Here is a 25,912-nt window from a genome sequence, read left to right on the forward strand (position 1 = left end):
CATATGTAAGTTATTTAACCTCCCAGAGCTTCAATTTCTTCATCTGTAAAAAGGAAATAATTTTGCCTACCTGAATGGCAGAGTTTTTTATAGAATAAGATGGTGTTATTTCACAAAATAATATTTATGTGTACCATGATAGAGTTCAAATGGGCTGATAAATTTATTATTAGTTATTGCTTTGTATCATTTTTGTGTTTTCATGTAGCAGAGTGTTAGTTTGCTCTTGAGATGTCGTCTTTTCCCCATTTCGTTTGTGAGGTACTTAGTTTGGCTTTAGGTTTTTAAAACTCCCTAATAGGGCTTTGCCATTAAGAACAAAGTCCCTGTTATTCAAAACCTTGTGGATCGATGGAGGAGAAGGATAGACATAGGATTAATGAATCATAAAGGAAAGCTTCCCAGACAAAGTGGCTTTCAGACCTGGTAATGCCTCAGCAAAAGTGGGCGCTGTATGGCCACTGTTAGCTCTTCATCTTCTCTCCACAAAGAACAGAGGAAGAGTTCCTGGATAAAGTGAACAGGAGTCTGGCTCAGAGCAACCCCAAGAAAGGCCTGTTGACCACGAAGCCCTGCCACTGTAGGGAAGTCCTGAAGTTAGTGCTCTCGCCCCTCACCCAGCACTGCCTGGTCATTGGAGAAACCACTTGTGCATTTTATTACCTGCTGGAATCTGCCGCTGCCTCCTTGGAGCTGTCAGATAATTACATGGTAAGCAAGCTTTGCTCTCTACCCCTGAGCTGAGCCCTATGACTTGGGGGGATTTGATTGGGATTTCTTACCAACAAGTATGAAAAAATGGAGGAAAGTGGGGGAGAGGAAGGAGCTGTAAGGGGTCTAGGCGAGAGTACAAAGCGGAAGTGTGGCAGTGAGGAGTACCTCGACGTCTCCCGCACAGTCCAGCTCCCCGTTTCCAGTTAAATCCTGCCACAGTTCAGATTCTTCATAGCCTTGGTCCAGCCGTCGTCCTGATCACACACTTAGTAGCATCCGAATCCTAATGCAGTTTCTCCTCCCCTTCTCTTGTTTGGAGGCCTTCTTTTATTTGAGGAAGGCAAGCAGTCTTCTGGGCCAACCCTCCGCATTCTCGTTTTTTAAAAAGCACAAGGTGAAGACCTGTCAGTTTGAAGAAGCCACTTTCTGTCGTCTCCAGTCAGAGGTGAGGGCAGGGGCTAACCTTGAAGTTTGCGGTATTTCTCCTTAAGGATTACCCTATTATTTCCTTTAAAGTCTCTTTGCCGTCTGTGAGCAATTATAAATGTGATTTAAATTCAAAACATAGAAATACATGTGGAAAGTGAAAGAGCACTTCCTAATCCCTTGTCACCCCCAGCATAGTTGATAGGTTGGTGAAAGTGATCAAAAGATGTAAACTTCCAGTTATAAGTCCTGTGATGTACAGCTTGTGACTGTAGTTAACAATACTGTATGGTATATTTGAAAGTTGCTAAGAGAATAGATCTTAAAAGTCCTCATCACAAGAAAAGAATTGTAATTATATGTGGTGATAGATGTTAAACTTGTTGTAGTGATCATTTCCCAGTATATACATACATTGAAACATTGTACTGTACACCTAAAACTAACGTTATACGTCACTGTCCTTCAATGAAAGAAATCATCACGTTGTACACCTGAAACCTACACAATGTTATGTGTGAAAGATATCTCAATAAAGCTAGAAGGAAAAGAGCACACTTTTCAAACTCTTCCCGCTCAACCCTATACCACCCAGCTGCTGGGTCCTCCCTCCAATGTTTTATATCTGTATGTATTTTGCCAGAGGGGCTCAGCATACATTAATGTATATAATCTAACCACTTCCTTTGTTAAATACAAATAGGAGCTCTCTGTACTCCATTCCACATCTTGCTTTAACAGTGAACAAAACTTCCCTGGTGATCCAGTGGTTGAGACTCCACACTTCGGGCAGGAGGCTTCAGTCCCTGGTCAGGAAACTAAGATCTTTGGGTGCACTGCAGCCAAAAAATAAATAAATAATGTACCTTGTAGATCATTTTGTATCATTTATGACAGGTTTCCTGAAGGAATTAGATTTGTATGACAAATAAAAACTCTGGGGCAAGCACGGCATGAGACATTCCACTGTCAAATGACAAATAGGAGTAAACTTATTTATTCTGTATGAATAACCCAGGATAGCTCAGTAACTTCTCCCAGCCTCATTGCTATTAAATCCAGAGAGAAAAATGTGTTGGAATGACTATCAATTTATAAATAATGACTCCATAAAACTATGGGGGATTTTGTTGGGGAGCCAAGATTTAAAATTTTTTTTAAGTAAGTAAAAATTAATTTCAGTGTAAACCTTAAGATACTTTGGTTAGGAGAATAAACCTAATGTGGATAAAGCCTTTGAACACCAAAGGGAATATTACAGTAGCCCACAGTGTTGTGTTATTTGTGTTTCAACCAAAAGGTCTTTGAAAGTGTTAGTCGCTCAGTCGTGTCCAACTCTTTCAGACCCCATGGACTGACTGTAGCCTGCCAGGTGCCTCTGTCCATGGGATTCTGCAGACAAGGATACTGGAGTGGGTTGCCGTGCCCTCCTCCAGGGGATCTTCCTGACCCAGGGATCAAACCCAGGCTTCCTGTACCACAGGCAGATTCTTTACCATCTGAGCCACCAGGGAAGCAAAGTTTTAAATAATTCTTTCTTTCCATTTTAAAGAAAGAATTATTGTACAGTCTTCCTAAGATTGTTCAGAAATTACCATAGACTTGATCCCTTTCTTAGCCATAGATTTAGAGCACAAAGGTATATGATAACTTCAGGGTAGTACCTCAGCTCCTATCCTCATACACTGTGGTGGTACAACTTGTTTATGAAGAGAGTGATGAGATTTGGTGATATCTCAGATGCTTTCCATGGCATCTGAAGCTAAAGACAGTCCCATCTGCGTCTCCCAGCATCGCTTTGTAAATCACAGCCTCTCTCTACTACTCAACGTGTGGGAGATGAGAAAGAAGAGTGCTTTCTCCATTTTCTCACTCCTTTGCTTGCTCATGGCCCTACGGGTGCTTGTTAGTGTGGCCAGGTTCTGCTCTAACTCTGCTCACTCTGGCACCTCGGGTCCCAGGTACGCATTCCAAAATAAGAGCCGGTGTGTTGTATCCAGAACCTCGTCCTTAGGACTCTTCTCATGTTTACATTGTTTTCTCACTTTACTGTCTCCAGGTCTGTTTCAACATGGGACAGATCACCCTGGCCAAAAAACTGGCTAGGCGAGCCCTTCGTCTGCTGAAAAGGAGTTTTCCCTGGACCTGGCTTGGTGTCATTTTCCAAACATTTCTAGAAAAATGCTGGTATTCCTGTTCCCTGAGTCAACCTCAAAACAACCCTAGTGAGAAGTGAGAAGCTTTGCCAACTTGTCCTGGTTCCATTTAGGGTCACAGAGAGCTAAAGTTGGACCTAGGCTGGAATTTTGCCTATTTGATTCTAAGGCTCCTCTTTTCAAGCATATGAACAGTTCTCATTCATTTACCTTACTCTGGGCCAATTCAGTGTAGCAGAATGAGTGCATCTTTTCTCTTTGAAGTATGGTATTATCCTGTCTTTTTCAAATAAAGATACATATATGTGTACTGTGTGTACACATACACATATATGGAATTTAGTGTTATTTCTCTGATAGATATACACATAATATTAAACACTTCCTAGTTATCAAGATATAATAATTTATAGGAAATCTGTTCAACCAAAAGAACAATTCAAAGAATGAACCTTTTAAAAAAAACCTCTCTGAAAACTTCTTTTTGGTCAAGAGGGATGAATTTGAAAAGCATATGAGGTTAGAAGTAGTGGGCTCCCAGGAATCTTTCTGAGTCTGGAAGTCTGTGGGTGAGTAGACTCCGATTTCTTTTGGGGAAAGCTGGTGGACCCTGATAAAGGATAAGGGCGCACTAACCACCCTTTGTTTCACACCAGGAAGAAGCAGCTGGCAGTCCTGCAGCAGCAGATGCACTGTCTCTCCCTGCTCCGGCAGCTCTACAGCCTGGAGGCCACAGCCAGCAGCCGCAGGTTTGCCTGCCTGGCCACTCTTATGCAGAAGAATTCAGTCAGGGAGTTTCCTGGTGAAGCCCAGGTAAGCAAGCCCTTGCTTTACCTCTGGACCTCACTCAGAAACCTAAAATGCTAGGGGAGAGACCTTGTCAAGTCCCTGGTAAAGCATGGTTCCATGGTAACCCAGACTTAACAGGACTTTGCTGATTGTGTGTTTGAGCAGGGTTCTTAGTTTGCAGTTTATAGGGAGGCTTTCATGTATGACGCTATCTGTGTACCCTCTGAACTGAATGTTGACATTAGTGTGTATTTGTGTGTACAAAAGAGTATTTAAGGAGTGATCAGAAGTAGGGAATGGGTCATAGCTTCCAGCAGATTCTCAAACCAGTGGTCCAAAAATAAGGATAAGATTTGCTGACTTAGGGAAAAAGAAGAAAGGGAAATATGTCTTCCTAATCTTAGTGTCTCTATATATATCCATTTGCTCAACAAATATGAACACCTATTCTATACTGGATTTCCCTGATAGCTCAGTTGGTAAAGAACCTGCCTGCAATGTGGGTTCAATCCCTGGGTTGTGTGTACATTTGACATCATTTGATGACACTTTGAAACTCTGTCTCCATTAGATTTCCAATATAAGTATAGACTCTGTCACGCCTAAGAACTTTCCAACAGCTTCTCATCTTCTTTGGAGTAAAAGCCAGAGTAAAAGATCCCCTGGAGAAGGGAGAGGCTACCCACTCCAGTATTCTGGACTAGAGAACTCATGGACTGTTTAGTCCGTGGGGTCACAAAGAGTCGAACACAACTGAACGACTTTTACTTACTCTGTACCAGACACTGGATCTTAGTTCCAGGGAAACGTAAGTGAAATATTTAGTATGTTAGGTGATAATAAATGCAATGAAATAAATTAAGTGGAGACCAGAGGACACAGAGTTCTGGAAACTAGGGGTGCAGTTTTAATAAGGTGGTAGGGAAAGCCTCACCGAGCAGGTAGCATTTGGGCAACTATCTGAAGGAGATGAGAAAGTAGGCCACGTGGGAGAAGAGGCTACCTGGGAGGAGAGCAGGCGAGAGGAAGGCAGAGTGGATGCACAAGGCCTGTCCTCTGTGTGGAGGAGTAGTGCAGGGGCCCGTGTGACTGGAGGAGGGAGTGAGCAGACAAAGAGCCAGGAGGTGAGTCAGAGAGTCTAGGGAGGGGGATGGCAGATGGTGCAGGCCTTGTGGCCGCTGTGGGAGTTTTGGCTTTTACTCCAGAGAAGATGAGAAGCTGTTGGAAAATTCTTAGGAGTGACAGAGTCTACTTATATTGGAAATCTAATGGAGACAGAGTTTCAAAGTGTCATCAAATGATGTCAAACGTACACACAACTGATGACAGAGATCTAGGCGGCAGTTCTATAGAGTTCTAAGGAGCAATTAGAGGCTTCAGTTAGAGAAAACAGAAGAGGTGCAGTTTGACCAGCGTTTTGAAGGGGAAAGTCTTGGACTGGGGAAAAGAAGAGGGGCAGATGGAGGAAGCTGTTTGTTTAAAGAACAAGCAGTGACAATGGTCAAATCAGAAATGTAGGGGTGAGAAGGAGCGTGTTTTCATAGCTGGAGTTGAGGTGAGCAGTGGCCCCCAGGGGTGCTACATAGAGTAAATAGCAGGCACGCGGGGGCTCTTACCCAGAAAAGGGACGAGCTCGAGCTGCAGCCTGACTGTGCAGTCTGGATATTCACCCCATGTTTGTTGTCCCACAGGTTGTCTCTACCTATGTGGCCCTCTCCCAATTCTCCCAGAACGTGGGTGACAAGGAGAAGTGGCTGCACCGTGAGCAGCTGGCCATTCAGAAAAGCAGCCTGTGCTGGTTCTCCAGGGAGGGACTGTTGGCCACAGCCCAGCTCATGCAGGCCTTGGCCTATACCAAACTCTGCCTTGGGCATCTCGACTTCTCCATCAAGCTGGGTAATGGGGCCTGGGGCTGGTGGGCCCGGGGCTTTTGGAGAGGCCAGGCGCACCTCTAGACCTCACAATGCTCTTTAACCTCCTTAGGTTTTCAAGCTCATGAGATATGCAGACACCTCAAGAAACCAGCTCTGGAGAATCTGGTTCTCTCAGTTCTCTTCAGATCTGCATTTCTGAAGAAGAAGTATTAAGATCCTTTTCTGTCCTTTATATTTGTTGCCTCAGAGGGGAGATTATGACCTACCAGAGCAGTTTAGAGTGGAGAGGGAGAAGCTGTCTTGTCTCCACAGCCAGGATTGTCTTCAGTAGTCCTCCAGGAAACATCGTCTTAAGTTTGAGGGGTCAGGAGTAGAAACGCAGAGTCTGGGCACTAGATATCCCTCCTCCTTTCCCTCCACCCCCCGCATGCATTTTACTGCAAGGAGGTCGGTAATTGCTCAAGACCCTGGAAGTTGTCTCAGAGTCATTTTCCCACTTCCTTTGTTTAGAGATAGGTCTGATCCCAGGCACAGATACTCTCTATATAAATAGAATTACGGAACAGAGATCTAGGGGCTGTTAGGCCACCTTGAAGGTGTGAGATCCCGTCCTCTCCTATACAGCCCTTCCCATTCTCCAGCTGGTCCCTGTGGCTCTGTCTCTCGGCAGATTTGATCTGTGTGTCCACGTGCTGGAGAATCAGTGGGCGCTCATTTCCCAGAGTCATGATGTCCTTGGCCAGGCCTGCTTCTATTCTGCTTGCTTAGATCTGCTGCTCTACGGAAAAGGTAAATCTTGTGCAGGGCTCTGCTGTATTCCTGAGGGATTCAGACCTCAGGTGGGGCCCTAGGTTTGGAACACAGGCACTCATGGGCCTGTCCTTTGGGCATGGCCTCTGCTCCGTTCACCCTTGTTCCTTAAAGTCTAGGAACCACATTGTGATTCAGGGTGTCTGCTTTTCAGGTGGTGTCTCCTCCCCTGGACCACGCACCTTATATACCACATTAGGGTTGACAACTTATACTACTAGCCTGGTTACTTTCTCTGTCCACAGGATGGCTGTGTCGGCCTTTTGAGGAATGTCTGCATTTCATTCAACACTATGAGCACAGCTGCATTCTAAATTCTCAGAGCAATGTCATGCTGGGGGTCCGCTCCTCTCTGGCCTTGTGGTAATGTAGGGTATCAGAGTGTTACTCAGGGCTGTGGGAAAGGGTAAGTTTAAAGACGCCATGAACTCATTTAAGCTATTGCCTTTTGCCCTCCAAGGCAGGATGGTTCCACATCTCCAACCCATTTCTAAAGACCACTCACCTCCCATTTCCCTCCACGTTATTGGAAGGGTTCTTCTTGTCCCTTAAGAGGTTTGGGTTCATAGATTAAGGGTTCAGTTTAGAGTTACATTTAAGTGTGAGATAATCCATGGCAAAGCTGTATATCATTGGTTTTCTTTTGAGCCTCCTTACATGTGAGTTAGTAGCCTTGGCCCCTTACTAGAATCACAAATCTGACTGAAGGAGGTCTTAGACCCTCAGAGTAGTGACGGTTCTATGGAGGAGCCATAGTGGGCAATTAGGGGAGAGAGCTGAGAGCTGTGGTTCTTTCCCTTCAGGTTTGCCCAGGACTCACAGTGGAATCAGTTTGAGTACCACTTCTCCAAGGCTCGCCAGTTGGTGAAAAGAACCAATGCCTCACTATTTGGTTCCCATGGCTTTGTCCGATTCCTAGAGTGCCAGGTGCTAATTTTACAGAAAATGCCAGAGGATGTCTTCCTGCAAACTCTCGCAGAGACTCGCCACCAAACCCTCATGGTACCTGTCTCCGTTATCCTCAACTAACGCCTAAGGCATGGTACTCTTTCTGCCACCTGCCTCTCTCCCTTACTCTTCTCCTTGCTGCCTTGGTCTCTTTTTCCTCCTTGAACCCTTTTTTCCCCCTCCACCTACAGACTCTGTCCACCTACCTCATGTATCCTCCCAGATATTCTTGCATGTACATCAGGACTGGATTTCTTACTGGATTTGCAAAAGCTACTACCCAATGCCATTAAAATGTTGACACTTAGCCCTTCTCAGTAGAACACTCTAGCTTTGTCTATAGTTTGTCACATTCCTCTACATCCTTTCCTTCTGAATCTAAAACACATTCCAGTTGCTCTGTATCTGAGAACAGACTGTTGTCTGGGCCTCCTTGACCATCAGTAACTCCTTCCTGTTCCCCTAGCGCTGAGTGAGTGTGCTGAGTGGGAGCTGCAGTAAGTTCTGATGGAGTGGAGTGGAGGAGAAAGTACTAACCCCTGAGCTAACGGACCTTCCTTTCCTTTCAGTACTTTAAGGAGTTCTTCTCTCGATGTGGGACCTGCCCTGTCTATCACCAGTGGGTCTCTGAGCTTAAAGCCTTTGTAATGAGAAATGGAAAGATGTCCTTGACCAACATCATCAGACCTTTTGACACCTGCCTGACCAGGATTTGGATAGAGGGAGAATTCCTGGAGGAAAATAACTCCTTTGAACAAAATTTGGAAATACAGAGTAAGCATTCCTTTCTGGAACTCTTGTCTGAGAGACATAAAGAACAGTCTCAGATTCTTACTCACAAGCAGTTAAAAGGCATGTTCAAATAAGAAGGGACATCCAGGTATGAGGATTAGTCCTTGCTTTAGAGGTAGTTGTCATCCTCTCACAGTGCCAGCCTCCGCCTCAACAGAGAGTCCTTTATGTAAGGGGTGTAAGAGCCCCTGTCAGCCCTTTGTTTCAGCATCTGTAACTCTTAGGCATAGGAAATTCCCCTTTGGTCCCTGCGCAAACAAGTAGGTTGTTTCCGTGGAGTAGCTGGATGGTCACTAAGGGAGAAAGAAGGCCTTAGAAATCACAATGTAATGTCTATGAAGGTAAATGCTAAGAAATGAGCAAGAAAAAGAGAGGAGAGAATATAGTTTCTTGCTTTAGGACCCAGCAAATCTCCTTTTTCCAGGCCATGAGTTAAATTTGTAATAGCCAAGGAAATTCTTTGTGTTTGTATTACTCTTTATGTTCCTATTTTCAGGGTTTGTCAGAGAGGTTGATGTCAACAAGAAGGATAAAGAGGAAATTCAAGAATATATCTGTTAATCAAACAAAAATCCTCTGAAGGGACCATGATTCTTTTATTACATGTACACAAAGATATGCCACCAAGTCTTTTTAAGATGCTGTATATGTACATATTAAATATGCTAGCCTTTTACATTCACCACTATACCTTCGTAAAAATAAAAGCATGTGTTTCTAAAGCATGAAATTTAGATCTTTCTTAACTCTCTTCATTAATGCAACTGTGGAAGAAATTATTACTAGAACCAGAGCTAGACCAGAGGCCAGGGAGGCTTTGAGATTAAGCTGATTCCATCTTATATAAGGTGAGATCTATTAACAGGTAATTCTTCCATGTTATAGCATTTCCTTTTGTGGCTGAATAACATCCCATTATATGGATATGCCACATTTTGCTTATCTGTTCATGCACTAGTGGATATTGGCTTGGTTCTGCTTTTTGGTTATTATGAATAATGCCATTATAAACATTCATGTGCAGGTTTTTGTTTAAACACATGTTTCAGTTCTTCTCGGTATATACCCAGGAAAGAAATTGTTAGGTCATGCAGATGCTCTCTGTTTAGCTCTTTAAGGAACTGTCATATTTTCTCCTAAGTTGCTATACCAGTTATTTCCCAGCGGCAATGTGTAAGGGTTCCAGTTTTTCACATCTTCACAAACAATTGTTATTTGCTTGTTTTTTTCTATAGCCATTCTAGGCTGCAGTCCATGGGGTCACGAAGAGTTGGATATGACTGAGCGACTTCACTTTCACTTTTCACTTTCATGCATTGGAGAAGGAAATGGCAACCCACTCCGGTGTTCTTGCCTGGAGAATCCCAGGGATGGCGGAGCCTGGTGGGCTGCTGTTTATGGGGTCGCACAGACTTGGACACGACTGAAGCGACTTAGCAGCAGCAGTGATTGTGAAGTAATATCTCATTGTGTTGTTGAACTGTATTTCCTTAATGACTAATGATGTTCATTTTTTATAAGCTTATTGGCCATTTGTATGTCTTCTTAGAGAAATGTCTATTCAGATCCTCTGCCCGTTTGTTATTGGAATATTTGCCTTTTTATTGTTGAGCTTGAAGAATTTCTTATATATTCTGGATGCTAAACCCTTATCAGATTTGATTTATAAATATTTTCTCTTATTCTGTAAGTTATCTTTTCACATTCATGGTGGTATTGTTTTATAGCAAAAAAGTGTTTTGTTTTGATGAAGTCCAATTTATCTGTTTTTGTTTTGTGGCGGCTTGTGGGCTGCCGTCTCTGGGGTCGCACAGAGTCAGACACGACTGAAGCAACAGCAGCAGCAGCAGCAGCTTTGGTGTCATAGCTTAGAAACCATTGCTCATCTTAAGTCACAAAGATTTTTTTCTCTGTTTTCTTAAGAGTTTTATAGTTTTAGCTTCTATTTAGGTCTTTGATTATTTTGAGTTCAGTTTTGCATATAGTGAAATTTAAGTTTCCCTCATTATTTTGCATGTGGATATACACTATCTCAGCTGCTGCTGCTGCTGCTGCTGCTGCTGCTGCTAAGTCGCTGCAGTCATATCCGACTCTGTGTGACCCCATAGACGGCACACCAGGCTCCCCCATCCCTGGGATTCTCCAGGCAAGAACACTGGAGTGGGTTGCCATTTCCTTCTCCAATGCATGAAAGCGAAAAGTGAAAGTGAAGTCACTGAGTCATATCCAACTCTTCATGACCCCATGGACTACAGCCTACCAGGCTCCTCTGTCCATGGGATTTTCCAGGCAAGAGTACTGGAGTGGGGTGCCATTGCCTTCTCCGACTATCTCAGCACCATTTGTTAAAAAGACTATTCCTCCCCCATTTAAGTAAATACTGTCATTTTTATTTTTTAATAAAATTTATTTATTAGTTTTGTTTTGGCTGCACTGCATGGCATGGCAGGGATCTTTAGTTTCCTGACCAGGGATCAAACCCAGGCCCCCTGCTGTGGAAGCTTAGAGTCTTAACCACTGGATCACCAGGGAAGTCCCCAAGTACTCTTGTTGATATATGGTTTTATTAGACGTATGGATTTATTTCTGAACTCTCAATTCTGTTGCATTGGCCTATATATCTATCCTTATGGCAAGCCACACAGTCCTGATTATTGCAGCTTTGTAGTAAGTTTTAAAATCAGGAAATGTGAGTCTTCCAACTTTATTATTCTTTTTCAAGATTGTTTTGATTGTTCTGGGTCCCTTGAATTTCCATATCACTATCAGCTTGTCAGTTTCTACAAAAAGGACAGCTATAATTTTGATAGAATATGTTGACTCTGTAAATCAATTTGCAGAGAACTGCTATCAGCATTATTAAGTTTTCTTTTTAAAAATTTTATTTATTTAACTGGAAGATAATTACTTTACTGTGGTGGGTTTTGCCATACATCAACGTGAATCAGCCATGGCTGCACATGTGTCCTCCCTATCCTGAACCACCCTCCTCTCCACCCCATCCCTCTGGGTTGTCCCAGAGCACTGGCTTTGAGTGCCCTGCTTCATGCATCAAACTTGCACTGGTCATCTGTTTCACATATGGTAATATACATGTTTCAATGCTATTCACTCAAATCATCCCACCCTTACCTTCTCCCATAGAGTCCAAAAGTCTGTTCTTTACATCTGTGTCTCTTTTGCTGTCTTGCTTATAGGATCATTGTCACCATAAATTCCATATCAGTTCAGTCAGTTCAGTTCAGTCGCTCAGTTGTGTCCGACTCTTTGTGACCCCATGAATCGCAGCACGCCAGGCCTCCCTGTCCATCACCATCTCCCAGAGTTCACTCAAACTCAGATCCACGGAGTCGGTGATGCCATCCAGCCATCTCATCCTCTGTCATCCCCTTTTCCTCCTGCCCCCAATCCCTCCCATATATAAGTATTAATATTGATGTTTCTTTCTCTGGCTTACTTCACTCTGTATAATCGGCTCCAGTTTCATCCACCTCATTAGAACTGACTCAAATGTGTTCTTTATAGCTGAATAATATCCCATTGTGTATACATACCACAGCTTCCTTTTCCATTCGTCTGCCGATGGACATCTAGGTTGCTTCCATGTCCTAGCTACTGTAAGCAGCGCTGCAGTGAACATTGTGGTACGTGTGTGTCTTTCAATTCTGCTTTCCTTGGTGTGTATGCTCAGCAGTGAAATTGCTGGGTCGTATGGCAGTTCTATTTCCAGTTTTTTAAGGAATCTCCACTGTTCTCTGTTCCCACCAACAGTGTAAGAGGGTCCCCTTTTCTCTATACCCTCTCCAGCATTTATTGTTTATAGATTTTTTGATGGCAGCCATTCTGACCAGTGTGAGATGATACCTCATTGTGGTTTTGATTTGCATTTCTCTGATAATGAGTGATGTTGAGCATCTTTTCATGTGTTTATTAGCCATCTGTATGTCTTCTTTGGAGAAATGTCTGTTTAGTTCTTTGGCTGACTTTTTGATTGGGTTCATTTTTCTGGTATTGTGCTGCATGAGCTGCTTGTATATTTTGGAGATTAATTCTTTGTCAGTTGCTTCATTTGCTATTATTTTCTCCCATTCTGAAGGCTGCCATTTCGCCTTGCTTATTGTTTCCTTCATTGTGCAAAAGCTTTTAAGTTTAATTAGGTCCCATTTGTTAATTTTTGTTTTTATTTCCATTACTCTGGAAGGTGGATCATAGAGGATCTTGCTGTGATTTATGTCAGAATGTTCCGCCTATGTTTTCTTCCAAGAGTTTTATAGTTTCTGGTCTTACATTTAGATCTTTAATCCATTTTGAGTTTATTTTTGTGTATGGAGTTAAAACGTGTTCTAGTTTCATTCTTTTACATGTGGTTGACTAGTCTTGTTAAAGAGACTTGTTAAAGAGATTGTGTTTTCTCCGTTGTATACTTTTGCCTCCTTTGCCAAAGATAAGGTGTCCATAGGTGCATGGATTTATCTCTGGGCTTTTTTTGTTCCGGTGATATATATTTCTGTCTTTGTGCTAGTACCATACTATCTGGATGACTGCAGCTTTGTAGTAGAGTCTGAAGTCAGAAAGCTTGTTTCCTCCGGTTCCATTCTTTCTCAAGATTGCTTTGGCTATTTGAGGTTTTTTTATGTTTCCATACACATTGTGAAATGATTTGTTCTAGTTCTGTGGAAAATACCATTGGTAGGTTGCTAGGGGTTGTGTTGAATCTATAGATTGGTTTGGGTAGTGTACTCATTTTCACTATATTGATTCTTGCAATCCACAAACATGTGTTTCTCCATCTATTTGTGCCATCTTTGATTTCTTTCATCAGTGTTTTATAGTTTTCTCTATATATAGGTCTTTTGTTTCTTTAGGTAAATTTATTCCTAAGCATTTTATTCTTTTCATTGTGATGGTGAATGGGATTGTTTCTTTAATTTCTCTTTCTGTTTTTTCATTGTTAGTGTATAGGAATGCGAGGGATTTCTGTGTATTAATTTTATGTCCTTCAACTTTACTATGTTCATTAATTAGCTCTAGTAATTTTCTGGTGGTGTCTTTAGGGTTTTCTATGTAAAGGATCATGTCATCTACAGACAGTGAGAATTTTACTTCTTCTTTTCCAATCTGGATTCCTTTTATTTCTTTTTCTTCTGATTGATGTGACTGGGACTTCCAAAACTATGTTCAATAGTAGTGGTGAGAGTGGGCACCAAGTTTTCTGATCCATGAAAGTGACATATCTTTTCCATATATTCCTTAATTTATTCCTTAATTTCTTTCAGTAATGTTTTGTAGTTTTTAATGCACCAGCCTTACTCCTATTTTGTGAAATTTTTGCCTAAATAATTTTATTATTCTTGATACTATTGTATATAGAGTTGTTTTCTTAATTTCATTTTGAGTTGTTCATTGCTAGAGTATAAAGATAAAACTGATTTTCACATATTGGTTTTGTATCCTGAAACTTTGCTGAACTAATTTGCTCTCTAAATTTTGCAGGGGGCGGGGGGATGGTGGGTGAATGGATTTCTTAGCCTTTTTTATATACAAGATCACATCATCTGCAAATAGAGATAACTTTACTTCTTCCTTTCCAATCTAGATGCCTTTTATTTTTCTTGTTTAATTGTACTTGCTAGAACCTATAGTACAATATTGAATAAAAGTGACAAGAGTGGACATCTTTGTCTTGTTAGTTTTTTCACCTTTAAGTATGATGTCTTGTTCTCAACTATTGGGGAAAACTTTTTAGTTTTTTCACCTTTAAGTATGATGTTAGCTGTGAATTATTTATAGATGTTCTTTATCAGGTTGATGAAGTCCTGTGCTATTCCTAGTTTTTTGAGTGTTTTTATCATGATAGAGTGTTGGGTTTTGCCACTTTTTCTGTCACCCATTGAAATGATCATGTGGTTTGGCGGGGAGGAGTTTCTATTAATATGATGTATCATACTGATTTTCAAATGTAGAACCAACCTTGCATTCCTAGAATAAGTCTTGTTTTGTCATGGTCTGTAATCCTTTCTGTTTGTTCCCAGGTCCTATCTGCCACTGTTTCATTGAAGATTTTTTGCATCTACATTCATAAAGAATGTTGGCCTATAGTTTTCTTGTGATCTCTTTGTCTGGTTTTTGTATCTAAGTAAAACTGCTCTCAGAAATGAGTTGGTAAGTATTCCTTCCTCTTCTTTTTTATTTTATATTTTTTTTGAAGAGTTTGTGAAGGATTGGTTTTAAAATTCATTCAGTATTTGATTGAACTCACCAGAAAAGCCGTCTGGTCCTAAGCATCTCTTTGTGGGAAGTTTTTTGATTACTAATTAAACCTCTTTACATGGTATAGATTTTCTATTTCTCCTTAAGTCATTTTCAGTAGTTTACCTCTTTCTAGGAATTTGTCCATTTCATCTAAGTTATCTAAGATATGCAATTGTTTATAATATTTCTTATCCTTTTTATTTCATAAGGTCAGTAGTTCTTCCCTTTTCATTTCTGATTTAGTAATTTGAGTCATCTTCTCTTTATCTCTTATCCATTCTAGCCAAGATTTGTCAATTTTGGTGATCTGGTCAAAGAACCAACTTTTGGTTTTGTTGATTTTTTTTCTGTTGTTTTTCTGTTCTCTATTTCATTTATTTCTGCTCTAATTTTTATTATTTTCTTCCTTCTGCTTGCTTTGAGTTTAGTCTACTCTTTTATTTCTAGTTTCTTCAGGTGAAAAATTAGGTTATTAATTTGAAATCTTCTCTTTTTTTTCCCTAACATAGGTGTTTACAACTATAAATTTCCCTCTAAGCACTGTCTTTGTTGAATCACCTAACTTTTGGTATGTTGCCTAATTATATTCATTCATTTCAAAGTATTCATTCATTTCTAATTTCTGTTGTGATTTCTTCTTTTTCCTATTTGTTATTTAGGAGTGAGTTGTTTGATTTCCACATATTGTGACTTTCCAAATTTTGCTTCTGTTATTGACTTCTAGTTTCAAACCATTATGGTCAGAAAAAATACTTTATATAATTTCAGGCCTTCTAAATTTATTTAGACTTGATTATGGTCAAGCATATGGTCTGTCCTAGAGACTGTTGCATGTATATTTGAGAAGAATGTGTATTCTGCTTTGTTGGATGGTGTGTTCTGTAGATATCTGAGAGGTCCAATTGGTTTATAGTGTTATTCCTGTCTACTCTTTTGTTGTTGATCTTCCACCTCTTTGCTGTATTGTTTTTGAAAGTAAAATATTGAAGTCTACAACCATTACAATTTATTTATCCCTTCAGTTCTGTCAGTTTTTGCCTCATGTATTTTGAAACTCTGTTCTTAGGTACACATATATTTATAATTGTTATATCTTCTTAGTGGATTTATTCTTTTATCATTATAAAATATCCTTTGTCACTAGTAACAATTTTTGTCCTAAAGCCTATTTTGTCTGATATTAGTATAGCTACTCTGCTGCTGCTGCTGCTGCTGCTAAGTCGCTTCAGTCGTGTCCAACTCTGTGCAACCCCAGAGACAGCAGCCCACCAGGCTTCCCCGTCCCTGGGATTCTCCAGGCAAGAACACTGGAGTGGGTTGCCATTTCCTTCTCCACTGCATGAAAGTGAAAAGTGAAAGTGAAGTCGCTCAGTTGTGTCTGACTCCTAGGGACCCCATGGACTGCAGCCCACCAGGCTCCTCCGTCCATGGGATTTTCCAGGCAAGAGTACTGGAGTGGCTGCCGTTCCCTTCTCCCATAGCTACTCTAGTGCTCTGTAACTAGTTTGCATGATATGTTTTTCCATTCTTTTACTTTCAGCAGACTTGTGTTTTTCAATCTAACGTTTGTCTTCTAGAGCAGCATATATTGGAATCATATATTTTTTAAATCAATTTTGCCAATATCTGCCTTTTAATTAGGATGTTTAATCTATTTACATTCAGTATAGTTACTGATAAGGTAAGATTTATGTCTTCTAGCGTGTTATTTGTTTTCTATTTGTTTTATGTCTTTTTTTTCCTTTATTTTGCCACTGTCTTCTGTCATGTTAGATAATTTAATTCCCTTGTCATTTCTTTTACTGTATAATTTTGCACTATTTTCTTACTGTAGAGATTATAGTTAGCATTTTAATTTAAAATAATCTAGTTCAGATTAATATAACTTAATTTCAATAATATATTTAGACAAAAACTTTGGTTCTATATAGCTCCATTCCTTCTTTCTCCCTCTTCATATTGTTACTGTCATAAAAGTTACATCTTAATAAATGGTGTACCCATCAGCACAGGTATATAATTATTGCTTTATAAAGTTGTCTCTTAAATAGGGGCAAGGGGAAGCCATTTTTCTTGAGTAAACACTCCTTGGATTGATGCAAGCCATTGGTTAATTTCCAGAGTTCTAAAAAAGTTGACAGTATTTTTGCCAGTTTTCTTCTTTCTTTTGAAGAAAGAAGGTGAGAATTTTCAGAGTTCTTTAACCATTTTCTTTTAAAATTACTCTCAATGTACTTTTAATTTGTATTTTCCTTAGATGAATTTAAACATCTTTATTATGTCTATATTTCTTTTTGTGTGAGCTGTAGGTATATATCCTGTGACCATATTCTATTAAGTATTTGTTTTCTAATTAATATGTAGGAGTTAGGAGCCCTCTGCCTTTTTAGGGAAATGAGCTGTCTGCCTTTACATAGGTTGCAAAATTTGTCCTTATTTTGTCTTTTGACTTTCATTTATGGTGTTTTGTCATACAGGGAAAAGTATCAGTCTTAATTTATCTTAATGTGTCAGTTGTAATGTATCTATGAATTCTTTTATGGCTTCTGAGTTTTGTATGATACTTTAAAGAGCTTTTCTCTCTAAGACTGTTCTAACTATTCCCCAATGACCTTTCAAATACTTTGTAAAATAAATTTCATCAAAATATAATTTATATGCAGTAAGTTACGCCTATTGGATAGGTTTTGACAAATGTATATACCATGTAACTACCACAACCATGATGAAGAACATTTAATTACACCCCAAAGTTCTTTCAGGCCCCTTTACAGTCATTCCCACTCCTCCACCACTAGCACAAAATATTCTTATTTTTTTGTTATTGTCTTTTTATCTGTGAATATTTCCCCCTTGTTGTTTATTTCATCCATCTTCTTGAGTAAGTTAGCTAACACTTTATTTCAGTTTACTTCAAAGAATAAACTCTTTTATTTATGTACTAGTTATGTTATTTTTCTCCTTTAAAATTAACTAGCTGTTTGAGTAAGATGCTTAATTCTTGTTAAGGGTGTGTATTTTCCTCTGAGAGCTTCTTTACCTGAGTTCCAAAGGTTCTAGTGTGAAGCAGTCATCTCACCATGTCATTTGCATTTACTTTGTTTTTATAAAATGAATGAAATTAATTTTAGCATTTTCCTTTTAGAAGTTACTTTTATAACTGACTCTGTGACTATAATTCATAGACTTTCTATCATAAGCACTGATGGAATTAGTACATTTCCCTTTCCTCCTTCAGTCTTCTCTACCAGTCAACTGATTATCTTAGTATTTTCCTTTGCATTGTTAAATATACTTCTACTTCTGTCAGGTTCTAAACAGTTACATTCAGACCAATTATAGTCATTTCTCCCAGAGGGGTGCTTTTTAGTCTTTATTCTGCCCTTCCCCCATCTCTCCTTCCCACCAGGAAAGTCCCCAGTCATCTTAGCCAGGGTAAATGAGGGCTTAGTTGATTGGTGGGGAGCTGCTGCCTTCACAAGGGACAGAGTAAATTTAGGTTCTGTCACAGGCTGAGACTCTATCAAAGGAAGCCCAGAACATCCTGCCAGAGCTCCCTGAAAATAGCATTACTAGGCTTAAACAGCCCCTGCCTGTCTCTTCGCCTCATGTACCTCGACTAAGCTTTAGGGCCCTTCCAGATGGTTCAGACAGTGAAAACCTCTTTTTGCCTAGTTCTTCATGATTGTAAACGACTGGATTCCTGAGCACCTCCTCTTCTCCATCTAAGTCTCTCATCTCAATATGGACAAATATTTTCAAACAGTTTGAGGAGAAGTCATGGCAGAAACCTTAAAGGCCTTCCTATACCCAGCCTGGATTAGCTTTCATTTATACTTAACTGTGGCCACACATTTACCATTTATTCCTTATTCCCCCCCCCCCCCCCCCGCATGCCTTTTCTTCACTGAGCTCTTCCCAGGCTCAGAGTTAAGGGAACAGAGCTACCAGAAGACCACACAATTGAGAAAGAGCCAACTCTGATAAAACTGATGTCTGTGAAGATCTTTTATCTCCTGGTGCTTGAAAATCCTTTGTTCTACCAAGGAATAGGCTTGGTATCTATTTGTTTCTGGCCTTACTCCTGTTTCTTTTTAACCCCATCTCTCCTACCCTTTCTGTCCTGAGCCCTCTTTGTGCTGTGCTAAGTTGCTTCAGTCTTGTCTGACTCTGTGCGACCCCACCAGCCTCCTCTGTCCATGGAGTTCTCCAGGCAAGAATACTAGAGTGGGTTGCCATTTCCTGCTCCTGGGGATCTTCCTGACCCAGGGGTCGAACCCATGTCTCTTACATCTCCTGCACTGGTGGGCGGGCTCTTTAGCACTAGTAGCCCCTGGCGCTGAGGAATTATCCTCCTTCTCCCATTATGTGTCGCATTGTAAGAGGTCGCGTTTGTTTACAAGGTCAAAAGCAGAAAAAAGGAGATTTCTGTCTCAAGCAAATGAATCTATACTTTCAAGTGTCATGATAAAGGCAGGAAATGCTTTTGAAGAAATCCCCCTTCATGCCCCTTAAATCAGACTGCATTACAGGAGTCTGATCAGGGAGGGAAATCACTTCCCCTCTGGCAGGAGAGCATTACAGCACAAACTCTAGACCACTCTTTTCAGTTGACGAGCAGTCAAACCAGGGCCCTTTCATTCCCTCCCAAGGATCAAGAGCTCATATATTATCATTTAGAGTTTATTTAGTTCTTTGGTGTAATGGCAGAGGAACTAACATGGCTAGTTTCCCAGGACACCTCAGTCATTCCAAGTATCACTTACCAGGTCAGAAAAGTCAAGACATTAGATCCTAAAGCTTTGATAGCCTAAGGATCTAGAGCATGGGTTGCATGGATGGCTACACAAAACCCTGGGGCTAATCTGCGGGTGTACAGGATGGTGAACAGCTCAGCTGGGTGGAGCCTGGCTATTAGGTGGCTCCTGGGCTGGCTCACCGGCGGCTCCTCCACTCTTGCCCTTTCCAGGGAAGATGACTGTAGCGTATGTCACAGGCTTGGAGCTGATCTCAACCTTAGGAGGCAGAGGGGCCACAGAGGGTGCTTCTAGGGGTAGGAGTTTCCCTGACAGGGAATCAGGAGGAAGGTTGGTATAAGTGGTATCATCAAAGGAAGGTGGTGAGTCAAGCTTGACATATGGTACATCTGATGGCAAATCAACAGCCAGTCCAGAGTCACTGATGTGGTGGTCCGCTGAGGAGGGAGCCTATAACAAAAGCAGGCCTGTCAGGCAAAGAGAAAATGCGTCCCTCTACCCCAGTTCCTCGAGGTGGGAAGTCCAGGATCACACTGGATCTGTCTCCGGAATCCTGAGTATGTCTGTGGGCAAGACAGCGTCACTGGGAAGATTTTCAGGCCCCAAGTATCTCCCTAAATCTGGGCAGGTGGATGGCAAAGTGGGAAGGTGGAAGACTATAATTGGCAAGGTTGCTGCATTTAAGAAGTGGATTTGGACCTCATGTGGGTTCCAGTCTTCTCCACCTGATCATCCCAGGACTTGTCAGTGAGTATGGCAGAGAGAGGGTCTAGGGAATTTGGCTGGGGGCCTGCAGAGGTTTCTTACCGTGTTTGAGATTCCACTGCTCTGAAATTGTCCACCGACAGCAAACCTGTTTCCTGGTGGAACAGAAGCACAGACTGCTCCTTGTGCTGACTCAGTGCCTCCCACACATGCACTCTCTTCAGAAACCTTGGCAACCTCTGTTCTAGCCCATACTCAAATATCCCCACTCCCACCAGCAAAGTCTTCCCCTCCATCTCCCCAGCCCCCACCTCCAGCCAGCCCTAACTCCCCCACTCACTACTTCCACAGCTCCCTTCATCCTCTCAACACTCAAGCCATCTCCTGAAATCCCCCATCTCTTCCAGCCACCTGTCCCCAGTGCCACTGTCTCACCCTACGATTCCTGTCTCTCCCCAGGCCACCTCCCATGGAATCTCCTTACTCTTCTCCACCTTTCAGCCACGGGAATTGTAGGGCCTGGGGGCGCTTGCCGAGGCCCATCTGTAAGGGGAGCAGACCTGGATTCCCAGCCTCAAATGCAGGAGTGGCTGATACAGGGCCGGAAGAGCCCTGCTGGGATACGCAGGTGGAGAGCTACCCACCTTTCCTTTTGACCATCACAGCAAGCAGCACCACCGCCACCATCACCAACAGGCCCAGCAGGAACACAGCACCCCAAATCCAGGGTCTGCTGAGACACACGAAGAAGGAAGTGAGCTTAGCCCTGAACCTGGTGGGGAGCTGCTTGGCAAGAATCCTGGAGAAGTGGCGCAGAGGCACCGTTCTTGGTGTGCCATGGTCGGGAGAAAGAGCTTTTTTTTTTTAATGGAATGAGGCAGGCAGACTCAAGCAGGGAAGAAGAGAGACACATTATCCGGGTATCCTGGCTGGAGATCTACTGGAATAAAGGGCTCAGTGCTGAACTGGGATAGAGAGGTATGCCTGTCTGTCTGCCTACCTGCCTACCTGTTGAGCAGCTTCCCCAGGAGTGGAGAGAGTGGTAAGTTTTCCTTTCAGTTTAGTCTGGGACTCTAAACAAGCTGTATCTTCACCATCACCCTTTCCCAACCACCCACATACAGTTCTTGTCAGTACCTCTTCTTATCCTGGCTGGTATCCAAAGGGCTGCCGCTGTTTACAGAGTCCAAAGAGGAGCTCTCACCCAGAGTCCCATCCTGATGGATCTCCTCCTCCTCCTCTTTCAGGCCAGGAGCTGAATGAGAAGGAAGTCCTTATTGAGCAGGGTTCAAGGGCTTGCTGAGATCTGAGGGACTGGGGGAGTAGACCTGAGGAAGGTCTGGAGTAAGAAACACAAAGGGGTGCTTGGGATATTCCTTAAGGGGCCCCTTATTCTGGAAGTCTAAGTCTTTATCTGATTGTGAATATGCTCACTTCCCCTCTGCCGCCAGCTCCCAACCTCCCCCTCTGAATTTCTTCTTTACCCGCTCCCCCTGTGCCTAGTCTCAGTCAGGCTGCTCAGACTATGCAGAAACCCCACTGTGTTATCTGTGCCCACTTCCCTTCCCCACCCCAGAATAGGCCTCTCTACCCTGAGCTCCTTGGGGACCTTGCTCCCAGCTCTCTAAAGGGGCTTTGGCCCAGCCTACTAGACCTCTCTGCATACCTGCAACCTTGTGACCAGCCTTGCAGGTTGGCTGAGCCCCATTCCAAGCTCTGGAGCTAAGGAACATAGGGTCGGTCCTGAAAGGACACGATGCCAGCTGACACTTGCTGAGAGCTTTGGCTTAGACCCTGAGACTCAGTTTTGTGACAGGTTTTTTTGTCATTCCAACAGTGTGCTCAGCTTCTGTCTGTGGGACTCAGGGTTGGTTTCTGTCGGCCTGAGGATCTGCCTTGGGAACGCAGCGGCCCTCCTAGATCCTCTGAGAGGAGGGTCTTGCCTGGTTCTTAGCAATCGCCATTCCCACTCCCCGCCCCACGGTAAACCAGAAACTGAGACATCATTGACCCCAGCCTTGCGGCATATGTCCTGATCTGGTTTTTAAGACCACTGTATCCTCCCTGGATATTGGGCTCTACCCATTTGCCTGAATATCCATCCTCTACAACTCTTGGGGTCCCCACACCTCAGATGTCCCACTGAGGGTACCCATCTCCCTGCCACCCTTCCCCAGTGCATTGTCTTGTGACCATTTGCCGTTTAGGAAGTTCTAACCTTGAGTTACTAGACCTTAGAGTGTCAAGGAAGCAGGAGAACAAAGGATAACTAGAGTTAACAGGAGTATGTTTATAATATGAGTAATAATTGTAGACACAAGAGAGATTATAATGACAGCTTAGTCCCTCCTCATAACAGATGGAGAAAAACAGAAGGAAAAATGTCTTGATTTCCTTATTTTGGGCCTTTGGCACAAATTACTTAAGAAAGGAATACTTGAAAATCAAAAAGATGTCAATATCCATAAGAGGAAGGCAGAACAGTCTGCTTCCTCAGGTAGCTGACCATGTTTCCAACAGAACAATTATTTTTTACAATATTGTACTTTTCTGAGGAATATTTAATACTTTGAAATGTTCTTTTAGTAAATATTTAGACATGAGAAAGTTATAGACTGTAAAAATGAATCCTGTGAAGAGTACTTTGTAAACTGAAATAGGGTCGAGAATATTGACTATATATTGATGAGACACTTTTTCTGTTTTTAAAACTGAACAAGTCAAAGGAATTCAGCCATTGAATGTACCCTGCCTGTTACATGAGACACATACTAGACGCTCAGTGAAGACTTATAAAATAAGGTATAAATTCAGCAGTTTTTAAGCCATTAATCTTAAGCCTGGAACATATACCAAAAAATTAATTCCGGTTGATATGTCTGAATCAAAACTTTGTTTAAAGCATTTCTAAGGGGGAAATAACAGCATATGGTATGTTAAAAATGCTGGATGAGGAGGCCAAGACCCTGAGTAGGGGAAGAAGGATGTGACTTCCTGTGGGGAGACCCACCCATGCAAGAGCGGAAAGGGGACTGCTCTTTGTCTGATTTATCTCAGACTTCTCACCCGGTTTGGCTTCCGTTCCTTGCAGAGCTGTCAAAAGAATATTGGGCATTTGGCCAATATTCCTCACCCACAAGGGCTCCCACCCACCAAGGACCCAAGAGCGGCAGGTTGGGGCAGGAGGGCAGGCCCGGGCTGCTGGCCAGGCTGGGATAACTCACCTGCAGGAAGCACGTCCAGTGTGACCCTGTGCACAGTCTGGGGCCCCGAGAGGCCCTCCACCACACAGGCGTACTCTCCAGCATCCTCCTCCCGCAGGGCGAGCATCTCCACCTGGAGCAGGCCGCCCCCCAGGTCGGTGAGAAATATGCGGCTGCCAGCTGGGGCCCCGCGATTCACAGCTGATGACACCAAGGGCTGGCATCCCTCTGGCAGGACCTGGCACCACACCTTTTGTGCCTTGACATCCTGGAGTCGGTAGTGGCACTGCACCAGGATGGAGCTCCCCTTGGGCGCCTGCAGCAGCTCCGGGAGGCTGCCGGCTGAGCCCTGGCCTAGGGAAGGAAAGTTGAGGGAATGTCAGGCAGGGCACCTCCTGGTCCACCCACTGCCCAGGGGGTCAGGAGTCTAGAGGTCCACTTCTGGGCCTACACATGTAATTGTTGCCAGGGCCATGCCAGTTATCCCTGGGCATGGAGCAGGGTACATGGGGCCCAGAGTGCAGCTCCTTCTGAACCTTACCTACTAGTCCCAGGAGCAGCAGCAGGAGCAGTTTGGGGCCCATGGCTGGGCAGGGAGATGTCAGCTCTGAGGCTCGTCTGGGCACTGACACAGCATTCCCCTGGGGGCAGGAAATTTGGCCTCAGACACTCACGTGGGGCTCTCAGTGACCATGGGGTCGGGAAGCAGGCACTGGTGGGCCCCGCCATGGGTGGGGAGAAGGAGCTGTTCCAAGCTCTGGTTGGCTCAATGCTCCAGATAGGAGTGGGCGAGGCAGAATGAGAAGGCCCAAGGAAATACAGAAGCCTGGGATCCTGGGCACCCCTAAGGAGTGAAGTCAGGGAGGATTATGGCAACCAGGGAGCACTAGAGAAAGGGGGAAGATGATCTTCAGGGTATTCCAAATATAGAATCTGATGATGCAGAGCTGTGAAGGAGGGAAGTAAAATGTCCTCCCCAGGGCCTGAGTCCATCTTAATTTTAAATTCTGTGTGAGTGCCCTACCCGAGCTCTCCAGAGATCATCCAGGAAGCCCCCCATCGATGGTGCACCCTGGTCTGACCTGTCTCCGCTCCCTGTGCTGAGTGCTCCCTAGACACTTCCGGTGTGGACCACATTCTCCACTTCCAGGCGCTGCACTACTGCTTTGACAGTTAACCGGATATTGAACCTCCTGTACTCGTCTCATTTTCATAGCTTTTCTGTCTAGGTTTCCTTCCATTTTTTTTTTTTTTTTGCCCATTGTGTTCTGATTCCTGGAAGATATCCTCATATTTTTTCTTCCATCCCTTCTATCCTTGTCCTTCAAATTTTTATCCCTTAGTGCTTTTAATTTACAGTATTTTTAATTCTCCAAGCATTTTTGGTATATTATTTTTATTTCATGAATGCACTTGTCCTCTCTGTCGGAAGACAGTTCTCTGTGAATATGTTCATGTTTCTGCATGATTGGGGCCTTCCCAGGAAAGATCACTGACCGAGCTTTGTTCCAGGGAGCTTGAAGAGCAAACATGCCTGGGGAGTTAGAGACAGTGTGTCAGCTCCAGAGAGATTTGCTTCCATCCTTCCTCTTCCTCCATGGAAATGATCAGGTTTTATTCCCAAGTAAAGATGTCTCTCTCTCCCACCAGAGAGGAAGATGGGCCAATGTTCAACGTGCCAGATGCTCTATATCAGCTCCAAGTCTCATAATTTGGGGTTCCTCTCCATGACACAAACCCACTCCCCACACAGGGTCCATCTGGCCCCCCTTTGCATCACCCTGTGCAGAACTGGGGCTGGGGACCCTGCACAGAATGTGAGGGGTGAACCTGCTGACACCAGGGATGTGCCAGTGCTCAGACCGGAGCAGGCCAGGTGGGAATGCCTGGGAGGACACACCGCTCTGACCTAGATGCTCATGCCTGCAAAGGGGCCTGGAAAAACCACCCTCCCTCCTTCTATCCTCCCTGCCCTCCCTCCTTTCTCCCTGCCTTCTCCTCCCTCCAGGAGCAAGGGAGCTGAGAATGCGAAACAGGGACCAGGAGCCTGAGAAAGCCGTGTTTAGCCGAGTCTCTTGGACACGGTGATAGGGAGACCAGCTGTCCCTGTTCACCTGGGGTGAGGGTTTTCTGAGGACACAGGACTCTTGGTGCTAACACTGGCAGAGTCTCCAGCCGACTGGACACCTGGGTCTCCCTTGTGAGTGATATGGAAAGATGTATGTCTGTCCTGCCAAGGCGTATCAGTCTTTCTTTTCTTTCCTTACCAGAAAATTATTTTTGCTCTAATAAGCCAACCTGGGAGATTTGTGTGAGGAGGAGAACTGTCTTCAATATTTATTGAGTGCCTAAAACAGACACAGTCCCCCACTGGGTGCCTGGGACAGAAGTGGCCAGGACCCAGCGACGTGTCCTCTCACCAGGCGTTTGAGAAGAGGAAGACAGCCAGTGCTTATGCAGGACCTACTATGTGCCAGACAGCTGGC

At 43.2% G+C, this 25,912-nt stretch overlaps 1 protein-coding gene across 2 annotated transcripts; it reads right to left on the reverse strand.

Annotated features, from left to right (window-relative positions):
• Window positions 1-19,631: 19,631 nt before the first annotated feature.
• TREML1 (triggering receptor expressed on myeloid cells like 1) lies at window positions 19,632-24,010 on the reverse strand. Of its 2 annotated transcripts, XM_068960994.1 has the most exons (6): window positions 23,968-24,010; window positions 23,448-23,780; window positions 21,361-21,463; window positions 20,868-20,956; window positions 20,326-20,378; window positions 19,632-19,968 (listed from the first exon to the last, which is right to left on the reverse strand). In XM_068960994.1, exons 1-6 carry the CDS (start codon window positions 24,008-24,010, stop codon window positions 19,654-19,656), a joined length of 936 nt encoding a protein of 311 aa, XP_068817095.1. In that variant the 3' UTR covers window positions 19,632-19,653. The 2 variants fall into 2 exon arrangements, with proteins under 2 accessions (XP_068817095.1, XP_068817096.1); XM_068960995.1 differs by lacking the exon at window positions 23,448-23,780.
• Between the last annotated feature and the right edge of the window lie 1,902 nt (window positions 24,011-25,912).

The sequence above is a fragment of the Capricornis sumatraensis genome, chromosome 22 (assembly GCF_032405125.1).
Source record: "Capricornis sumatraensis isolate serow.1 chromosome 22, serow.2, whole genome shotgun sequence".
Lineage (NCBI taxonomy): Eukaryota > Metazoa > Chordata > Mammalia > Artiodactyla > Bovidae > Capricornis > Capricornis sumatraensis.